Here is an 11017-nt window from a genome sequence, read left to right on the forward strand (position 1 = left end):
CGTTGCTGTGTAAAGACAGGATTAAATTTTATTATGTTTTCCCAGTGTTGGAATTATTGACCACTGGGATCAGTTAACTCTTTAATTTTTAATTTTTATTTTATTAGTACAAATTTGCAGTGCATGATTGGGAGTTGATCTGTGTGCGTAACACAAATTAATTCATTTTACTTCCTCTTCTCCCCTTTTTCCCTTCAATAACCGTCCTGCACAGCCTTATGAGATCATAGCCAGGGCGTGTTGGGGGATGACGGAATAATGGGGAGGTGTAGCTGACTTGTTGCCAAGAGACAGAGTTGGGTTAGAAGCATTCCTATGACCCGGAAGTGCTTGTTTCCCTTCCTGGTTCCCCCCTTGACTATGCTTGTCTGGCACCATAACAGGAGCAGCTTCTCCTCCTCTTTCTCCTCTTCCATGATATTTCTTCTTCAGAGCCAGCTGACTACAGACTGGTATGTGACACAAAACAAACTATTCCTCCTTTAATTTACAGGTGGTCAGTATTTTACCACAGTGACCAAGAAAGTGACTAAGACAGATGAAATATTTTAACCCATCTCAGAAAATGTTAGATTATGATGAGAAAAATAGAAGTGAACCAGAATTTTCCATAAGCAAATGCAGAATGTATGTTTCTTTAATGCACATGCCAGTCATGATAATTACAACTGTACTGACGTCTCACAGCCAATACTCTGGAAGCAATCTCTTGTGTTCTGTGCACAATTTTTATGGGAAAGTGCAGTTGGGAAGAACAGCTTTACACGTGTGAGAACACTAGACTCAGGCACAAGTGGAAGCCGATCCATAGTGAGTTACAAGCAAAGCTCAACCAATCCTAATGGGAACACTTACTGAATTTTTTTCATGCTGAAAGAAGAGGGTTTTGTATGTCACTGACTGTAGCCACTAGCTTCAGGCTGCTCCAGAAAAGGAGGCTGCTTTTTAAAAAGGCATTTTCTTGCATGTGAAGGTAATTTCCATGGAAGACAAGCTAGAAACCAAGAGGAAGCAATATGGGTGGGTGATTCCTAAAGAAACTATTTTCAGAGTCACAGTATCCATTCCAAGTAGATCACAAAGGCAGCACTACTATGTTTCAAAACACAGTACTGTACAGGGTATATTTTCTGCAAATTTCATGTTAAAATTGAAAATCAATAGCCAATGAATAGTACAGGACGCCATCTCCCTTGAAATTGGAAGAACAATTACTATCTTTGCTGTTATTATCAATGGAGCCACCATATGGTAATGTTTGTTATCCTTCTCGGGACAGTAAGATATTACAGCTATACAATGTATGACAGAAAATTATGATGAGGGATGGGGATATAGCTCAGCAGCATCAGTGCCTGCCTGGCAAGTGTGAGGTGATTCCTGGTACAAAAAAAAAAAAAAAAAAAAAAAAAAAAAGAAAGAGACAAAATTATGATGAATGCTTACATTTATAAAAAATTACTATGGTAAAAAACATATTACCATTTATCCCTTTTAGAGTACTTTCCTGTGTTGGGAGCTCGACCGAGTGATATGAGGCCTGTGGTGAGGAGTGAAGCCTGAGCTAGATTGCCCCTCCCGTCGACCGAGTGATATGAGGCCTGTGGTGAGGAGTGAAGCCTGAGCTAGATTACCCCTCCCATCGAGTATGCCAAGATGGCGCCCATTTCCTGCTCCCTAGCTAGTAAACAACACGCCCTGTAAGCTAGTCTGCCCAGCAACAGCTGACGCTGGCCAATCAGCTCGTCTTGCCTACTTTGATGTGATTGGTCGATGTGTCCATATATATGCTGACACCACCCCTGGGGCGAGAACACACACCAAGAAGAGGGACTGCTGAGAGAAGCACACAAGGAGCCGTAGGGAACGGACCAGAGGAGGCTTCCCTCAGGCGGGATCCGAGATCCCGGAACAGGGCGTACGGAGAGAGAAAATAAATCAGAGGCTATCCGCCGACTACTCGTGTCGTGTGTTTTTTCCTGCCGGCCGGGATCGACACCGACATTTGGTGGCCCGTACGGGGAACTGATCACCCCCGAGGCGAGGCGGACGACGCTCCAGTATTGCTCTGCAGGACAGGTGAGTAGGGGATAAACCTGGGCTCTGGGTGGCGCGCACCTACAGGGCTTTTTAGACTCCCCTCAAGCTCACGTGTATGTGGCAGGTTAGCCTCACACGGTGAGAACGGACTCCTCAGTGACAGGCATGGGCAACTTACCCACTAAGAGTTCCAAGTCACTGGTAAGAGCGGTGAAAGACCTGCTCAAGATTTCAGGTATATCAATGAGCTCCAAGACACTTACGGAGTTTCTCCAACAAGTAGATGAGGCGGCACCCTGGTTCCTGCCGACGGGGCACTTGTCCCTACCTTGCTGGGAGAAATTAGGTAAGGATTTAGAAAGAGCAGAAGAGGAGCGCCGACTCCCACTTTCGGTTCGGCCGCTCTGGGAGATGATTCATTCATGCCTCAAAGGGGAGAGGAATGGGGCTAAGGATAGCGCAGATGGGCTCTCTCAGGCCCGCCGAGCTTTTGAAGGGGCCCGTTCGGAGTCCTCCCGAGAGGGGTCCGTCGCAGGGAGCGTGCGGAGGCGCTCGCGAGAGCGAGGCAAGAGAGAGGTACTCCCTGCCTCGGATTCCTCGGGCTCAGATACCTCGGAAGGCGAGGACAATGAGGCAAGTGACCCCCCTAATCCCTTTGCAGCTTTACGTAGAGACCTAGTCAAGATGCAGACAGACCTAGAGAAGGGAAGGAAACTCCTGAGCACTCCCCAACGGAAAGCCGTAGAGCCTTCCGCGCCACCCTGGGAGGTCCCAAACACCGGTTCCTGTGGTGAGATGGCGGCCTGGGGCCATCCTCCGTCACCCCCCCCATGGAGGGAGTGGCCTGGACCGTTGTCACATGTAGGGCCACCATCTTGTCTGCCTGGCGACCCGCCATCTTGTGCCCCAAAGACTGGTCGGCCATGTTACAAAGAGATACAATTTTGTGATAGGGAGGGACAGACATCTCATGGGGAGGCACCACCCTGTGAAAAAATGCCAAGGTCCCAGGGAAGGTATTTTCGTAGATGGACATTTAGAATGGAACAGATTCCTCAAGGGGCGAATGAGTATGAACAATGTGGGCTTTATCCGGTGCTCCTAGCGCAAGGCCAAGGACCCAATTACTGGGAACCACTGGAGATCAAGCAAATTAAGGAGCTTAAAAATGCGGTTGCCACATTTGGCCCTACTGCTCCTTACACTATAACTATGTTGGAGAATTTGTCTGCCGGTGGCTTTCTGACGCCCAGTGATTGGACCCAACTGGCTAAAGCCTGCCTGGCCCCCGGGGCTTTTCTGGATTGGCGCGCCTGGTATACTGAGTTTGCCGCCGAACAGGCTGAAAAAAATGCGGCTAGGGGCCATAGGGGGCAAAATGAGGATATGCTTATGGGTAAGGGTCAGTACGCTCAAGATCAAACTAGATTCCCTCCAAATGTGTATGAACAGATACATAACATAGGCATCCGCGCCTGGAAGCAGGTAAACAACACAGGGGTGGCCTCACAATGCCTCTCTAAAATTGTTCAGGGCAACACAGAACCTTTTGTGGATTTTGTGGCCAGAATGCAGGAGGCAGCTGACAGACTCTTTTCAGATCCGAGTGCTGCTGCTCCTCTTATTAAACAGTTAATCTTCGAACAGTGCACCAAGGACTGCAGGGCAGCCATAGCACCCCATAAAGGTAAAAACATAGAGGCGTGGATTAAAATTTGTAGAGAAATAGGGGGGCCATTATCCAACTCAGGCGTGGCTGCCCTTTTAGCCGCCGCCTTACAACAGACAGGGCCTCAGAAGACCAATCACCCTGGTAAGCCCAGGGGATGTTTCCAGTGTGGGGATCCCAGCCATATAAGGAAAAACTGCCCCAAGACCGGACAGGGGGAGTTTATATCCAAGAGACAGGAATCAGACAGACGAACGGGAACCTGCGAAAGGTGCGGTAAAGGTTCTCACAAAGCAAAAGATTGCAGATCTATTTTTGATGCCCAGGGGAACCGTATTAGTGGCAGGGAGACTACGGAGCCAAAAAACGGCCAGAGGGGGCCCTCCTTACGGACGGGCCCCCACTCCCTAGACAGGACAACACAAGATGGCACCCCCCCACAGGGGCCACCCCTGGGCCAGCAGGCGTGGACCTCTGTGTCGCCTCCAGACTCCTATTAACACCCGATATGGGCGTTCAGGTGGTTGAAACCACCTCCAAAGGACCACTACCCGACAAGCTAGTTGGTTTAGTGATTGGACAGTCCTCCACAGCCCTCCGGGGCCTTACCGTGATCCCTGGAGTTGTAGACCCAGATTATTTAGGAAACATCAAAATCATGGTACAATCTCATATAGGGACCATAGTAATTGATGAAGGGGATAAGATAGCACAACTTTTACTGTTCCCCAGTCTCCATGAGAGACCCCGGTCCGGTCAACGGGTTAGAGGGGGTCAGGGACTTGGCTCCTCTAAGGAAATTTTTGAAGGGCTTCATATGACTCTTGATAAAAGGCCCATGCTATCGCTCAGGATTAACGGAAAAAAGATAACAGGACTCCTAGATACAGGGGCAGACCGTTCCATCGTCTCCAAGAAAGACTGGCCCCCTAGTTGGCCTACCAACACAGCTGACAACACACTCCAAGGATTGGGGATAGTGGCTACCCCCCAGGTTAGTGCCGTGACCCTGCCTTGGGGTGATGAGGAAGGTCACCGAGGACATTTTCAACCTTTTGTCTTGCAGCTGCCAGTATCCTTGTGGGGAAGAGACGTTCTCACCCAGATGGATGTCACTCTTACATCCACCTGCTCTCCCCAAGCCAAAGGGATACTCAAAAATCAGGGATATGTCCCCGGCAAGGGCCTGGGCGCAGCCCTGCAGGGCCGGACATCCCCCGTACCTGTAGAAAAAAGGGAAGGTAGACACGGGTTGGGTTTTTCCTAGGGGTCACTGAGAAACTTCTCCTGCCCGCTCCAATTAAGATCACCTGGAAATCTCAAAATCCAGTTTGGGTGCCTCAGTGGCCCTTACCCAAGGAGAAGCTTTTAGCATTAACTGAGATAGTCAAAACCCAGTTTCAGGCGGGACACGTAAAGCCGTCAACCTCCCCTTGGAATACCCCTGTCTTTGTTATCAGGAAAAAATCAGGCAAGTGGAGGCTGCTCCATGATCTGAGGGCTGTCAACTCACAGATGCAGCCCCTGGGGGCGATCCAGAGGGGACTACCAGCCCTCTCAGCCATCCCTCGGTCCTGGCCAGTCTATGCCATAGATCTTAGAGACTGTTTTTTCTCAATCCCCCTGCATCCAGAGGACACCCACAGATTCGCCTTTACCCTACCCACCATTAACCAAGAGAGTCCTGATCAGAGGTACGAGTGGGTTACATTACCCCAGGGTATGGCCAACAGTCCCACCATGTGTCAGATGTATCTTGATTTTCTACTGGCCCCCTTGCGTGAAGCCTTCCCCAGAATTAGATGTATTCATTATATGGATGATTTGCTAATCAGTGCAAAAGATGTGACTGAGTTGGAGGATATGCTTGGCCAATTGGTCAGGGCCCTGAGAAAGGCAAATTTACATATTGCCCCTGACAAGATTCAGGGAGGAGACATAGTGACCTACCTGGGCACCAAAGTCTCCCCCACATCGATTTCTCCACAAAAGGTAACCATCAGGACAGATAGCCTAAGGACCTTGAATGACATGCAAAAGCTACTGGGAGATATAAACTGGATCAGACCTTATTTACACATCCCTAACTCGGACTTAAAGCCCCTGTTCGACCTCCTGAAAGGAGACCCGGATATTGCCTCCCCCAGGGAGTTCACCCCGGAAGCCAGAGTTGCTCTGAGAAAGATAGAGGAAGCCCTAAGTACAGCTGCATTGCGGAGAATTGACTCAGAACAGCCTTTTGAGGTCTGCTTGTTGCAGACCGTTTCTCAACCTACGGCAGTGATTTGGCAAAAGGGACCACTTTTGTGGGTGCACCCTAAGGTCTCACCTGCCAAGATTATCGAACATTATCCGGAAACGGTCGCTTCCCTGGCCTTGGAGGCACATGGCAGGGCTATCCAACATTTTGGCTCTGCACCCCATGCTATTCGGGTACCTTATACCGCTTCTCAAATAAAAATCCTGACTGCTTGTATAGATACGTGGGCCATCCTGAGATGTGTTTTTCTTGGGGAGATAGACAACCAGTTCCCCAGGGACCCCATACTACAGTTTGTTACTCAACATCCGGTGATATTTCCAAAAATCACCGCGTCCACACCACTTACTCCTGCAACAACGATCTATACGGACGGGTCAAAAACCGGGATAGGGGCTTATGTGGTCTCAGGTATGCCTCCGATCAGCATACAATTTGAACCAGATCAACCACAGGTGGTAGAGTTACAAATTGTACAAACCGTCCTCGGGAAGTTCCCAGGGGCCCTTAATATTGTTTCTGATTCAAAATACGTTGTTAATGCCATGCAGGTCCTTGAGACTGCGGGCCCGATTAAGCCAACCTCCAAAGTGACTAATTTGTTTTTGTCTATCCAGACTCTGCTGATAAATAGACACAACAAAATATACATCACTCACATAAGAGCACATACGCGCCTGCCAGGGCCCATGGTACAGGGCAATGCGGCAGCTGACGTGGCCACTCGCCCGTTGTGGATACTCAATATGTTATCTTCAATAGAACAAGCCCGTCTGTTTCATGACAGATTTCATGTCAACGCCAGGACGTTAGCCAACCAGTACCACATTTCCAGGGCTGACGCGCGGGACATCGTACGGTTATGCGGCTCTTGCGCCACATACACACCCGTCGTATCAACGGGAGTTAACCCCAGGGGATTGATTCCTGGCGACACTTGGCAAATGGATGTCACACATATGATAGAATTCGGATCTCTTAAATATGTTCATGTCTCTACGGACACCTGCTCTCATATTATATTTGCGACTGCTGAAACTGGCGAAAAGGTGTCTCATGTAATCAATCATTGCCTGACAGCTTGGGCCGCATGGGACAAACCAAAAATATTAAAAACTGATAATGGACCAGCTTATACAAGCAGAGCCTTTAATGAGTTCTGTGAAAAAATGGGGGTACAGTTAAAACATGGCATCCCATACAATCCCCAAGGTCAAGGAATTATTGAAAGGGCTCATAGGAGCCTTAAAGATATTCTACAAAAACAAAAAGGGGGAATAAGTCAGGGCCTGCCCCCAAAGGCACGGCTCTCCATGGCACTGTTCACATACAATTTTCTGAACCTGAATAACAACAATCACTCCCCGGCCATGGAACATTGTAATCCATCTCCTGGCAATAGGGGATGGGTGAAATGGAAAGATGTCCTGACGGGACAATGGATGGGCCCGGATCCAGTAGTTAGCTGGAACCGAGGTGCGGTTTGTGTTTTCCCGCAGGAACCAGGACGAGAACCATTGTGGGTCCCAGAACGGCTGACGCGTGTGGCGAATCCAACGAAACATAATGCAGGAGACACTCCAAAACTCAACGGCAGCGGACAGCCTAATCAAGATCGGTCCGACCAGGATATTGCTGCTCGACCGAGGAATACCGTATGACTTATGGGACACAGTAATGATTATGCTCTCGATAGTAATTGGCTCTCTTTTAGGGTACGGTGCAGCCAGAGTGGCTAGGCCACGCCGCCTTCCGGCAGCCCCCTTCCTTCTGGTTTTGATGCTCACCACCACTACTGAAATAGGAGCAGACTTGGTGTGGGCAGCAATACATCATCCGCCAGCGCTAGCCGCTATCTCCACCACAGCCCCCTCTCTCCCAAAGTTGTATGCAAAAAACTGCTCCGCCAGATTGCCTTGCATACCAGATATACCGTTAACCATCAGACCCATACGTTTTGACCTTCCCATCACCAATGACGTGGTCATTTTTTCCACTAATAGTAACCCCTCGTGTCACCGGGGATCCTGCGTTAGCTTCCTGCCCCTCCTTGTAAAATGGTACAATACCTCCCTGACGGTGAGGTTGTCTGTCCCATCCCTGCATTCGCCTGGATGTTTTAAAGCTGGCACACTTAGCGGCGGAGTCATCACTTTTAACTCAACCTGCAAACCCCGAGCAGCCATGCACACCCGTCCCGATTTCCCCACATGCCCATACCGTGTGTCCCCAAGCCGAAAAAGACAGATGGTGGACCTGTCACAACTTTCATGGCAGCCCTGTACTGTCGACGGCGTGGGAGTGACTCATCTAAACATGTCTTGGTGGTCCCGGTTCTCTCCTCCATCCGGTAGTAACAACATATTCGCGTTGACCTGGTGGGAGTCCTACCTGAGAGTGAACAACAAGTGGGCAATAAGCTTCCCCTTCCCCCTTAATGAAAATTGGTTGTGCCTCTCCACCGGAGCCTGCATGGACTTAAGACCCATGCTCGCTATTAACGCTTCTGCCTCTAATGGAACCACCAATGTCACCCTTAATTCTGAGGCTGCATGCGTAAAACCGCCCTACTTATGGGTATTCTCTGCTGACATCTCCTTTAAGTGCAGTAACCAACCATGCTTTACAGGGAACTGCTGGAATGGGTCTTTCCCGTATGCTATGTTGGCTCTTCGACCCCCACTGATGTGGGTTCCCTTTAACGAATCTGTTTGGGTTCATCCCGTCTATCAGCAGGACCAACTACCCATGCTCAGACGTAAGAGAGATTTTGGGATCACAGCGGCCCTGACAGCACTGTTCGTGACTCTGACTGCGACGGCTGTGACGGCTGCCGTTGCTCTGACCCAGTCTACGCTGACGGCTCAGGCCTTTACCAATCTTACGGACACCACCTCCCTGGCGCTGAGGGAGCAACAAGAAGTCAACCTCCTCCAGCACAACGCCATAATGGCGTTACAGCAGCAGATCGACCTAATCGCTCAGGAAGTCCAGGGACTCTGGGAGGTGGCTAACAATTTATGTGACGCCAGATGGGCATTCACCCAGTTGTGCGTTACCCCCATCCAGGTCAACCGTTCGGCTTACAGGCAATTTCAGGATTATGTTCTCACCACCTATAATTCTTCCTTTTGGAACGCTAGCGTGCGCCTGGATATGACTATCCGGCAGCTAGATCAGATAGAGGTGCCTATACTTACAGCCTCCTTTTTTGATGATGTCCTAAGTCAGATAGGCTCCTTCTTCAAACCTTCGTCACTTCTTGCGTATGGGATCATTCTTGCTCTTGTGATTGTCACTCTCGTGACTCTTAGGTGCCTGCGGTCGATAAGGGCGACCCAAAAGACACATATGACATTGATGATGTTGCTGGCCCAGAGTCAAGGGGATTCCACACCTAGCGTTTTCTGGGCTCAGGCTAGAAAGGCACGGCTCCTTTAACCAGTACGTGGCTGCCCTCGCCATTATTCTTACGGATGTTCTAGTATTATTACGTACGTCTCCTTCCCCGTCGCGGCTGCGAACTTAGACTAGAAGGACCCCACGCTTAAGGCGTGTTCCCATTGATAATTAGAAAATAGTAATTAGTGATTGTAGTGAACGGGGATTATGGTTGGTAATTAGTGATTACGCGGTTCCTCAAATGTCACTCGGCTGACCCCTCCGTGTCTCCCCCAAGATATAAGCTTTAAGAGTTGAGTGGGCAAGCCAACGACGGGTAAGACGGGAGAAGTTCTCCTGATCAACCTAAGACAGGCTCTACTCCGAGGGTCCTCTAGGGAGTGAGAGTTATGGCATTGAGATGCGAGACCAAGGGTACTGCAGTGCCATCCGCCTCGAGGGTTGAGGGGAAGGCAGGAATGAATGTCTATATGCATCCAGGTTCGGTTCACAAAAGCCTGGCCCTGCGAAAAAATGAACCACTCACCTTGAGCATGGTCCTGGCGCAAGGATATGTACGAGACAAGGTGATGCACAGCAGGGTATAGACCTCTACATTCTCTCATGCCTCGGCCTGCGAAATAGGCCCACTCCCAGACACCTCACATGGACCCACAGACCACACTATCTTAATAAATAAAGAAGGGGGAGATGTTGGGAGCTCGACCGAGTGATATGAGGCCTGTGGTGAGGAGTGAAGCCTGAGCTAGATTGCCCCTCCCGTCGACCGAGTGATATGAGGCCTGTGGTGAGGAGTGAAGCCTGAGCTAGATTACCCCTCCCATCGAGTATGCCAAGATGGCGCCCATTTCCTGCTCCCTAGCTAGTAAACAACACGCCCTGTAAGCTAGTCTGCCCAGCAACAGCTGACGCTGGCCAATCAGCTCGTCTTGCCTACTTTGATGTGATTGGTCGATGTGTCCATATATATGCTGACACCACCCCTGGGGCGAGAACACACACCAAGAAGAGGGACTGCTGAGAGAAGCACACAAGGAGCCGTAGGGAACGGACCAGAGGAGGCTTCCCTCAGGCGGGATCCGAGATCCCGGAACAGGGCGTACGGAGAGAGAAAATAAATCAGAGGCTATCCGCCGACTACTCGTGTCGTGTGTTTTTTCCTGCCGGCCGGGATCGACACCGACATTCCTGTACTTTGAATGCATTTACACGATTAACTCTGAAGCAGTTAAGGAAACCTTTCTTCTTGAATATCTTTAGTTGTGATGTCACTGCTGCCTCACTGTCCTGAATTAATTTAAAACTTTTACCTTTCATGATCATTTTGGCTTTGGGGAAAAGTTAGAAATTGTACACTACTGGATTTTCTGTGAATAATGTGAATGTGAGCACATCATTAAAATTCTACTAGCCCAATACCTGGCAGCAGCATTCCCCATATTTTTGATTATGCCTTGTACAGACAGGAGAGGGGACTTTCAGACCCGCTTTGGAAAGCGGTAAAAACTGTGAGATGAGCATGTCCAAAGTGAGGAAGTGTGTTGTGAGGGGGACTAATTACAATATAATTTTTACCATAATAATTTTATTTTAATTAAATACTCATGGTATATTTTGATCAAAATACATACACCTGTGATAGACCA

General features: G+C 49.3%; 1 protein-coding gene across 1 annotated transcript; it reads left to right on the forward strand.

Moving 5' to 3' along the window:
• The first annotated feature begins 311 nt into the window (after positions 1-311).
• LOC134477732 (uncharacterized) lies at positions 312-10513 on the forward strand. Its single transcript, XM_063256782.1, has 3 exons — positions 312-452; positions 1499-2079; positions 7469-10513. The coding sequence occupies exon 3, from the start codon at positions 7536-7538 to the stop codon at positions 9408-9410; it is 1875 nt and encodes a 624-aa protein (XP_063112852.1). The 5' UTR covers positions 312-452; positions 1499-2079; positions 7469-7535; the 3' UTR covers positions 9411-10513.
• Positions 10514-11017: the final 504 nt, after the last annotated feature.

Source organism: Cavia porcellus, unplaced genomic scaffold (genome assembly GCF_034190915.1).
Source record: "Cavia porcellus strain 051 isolate PalLab524CR breed Dunkin Hartley unplaced genomic scaffold, mCavPor4.1 scaffold_9, whole genome shotgun sequence".
In the NCBI taxonomy this organism is placed as follows: domain Eukaryota; kingdom Metazoa; phylum Chordata; class Mammalia; order Rodentia; family Caviidae; genus Cavia; species Cavia porcellus.

What these genes read in the sequence shown, in the direction of transcription:
- LOC134477732 (XM_063256782.1), top strand. Translation starts at nt 7,536, where the DNA reads ATGCAGGAGACACTCCAAAACTCAACGGCAGCGGACAGCCTAATCAAG.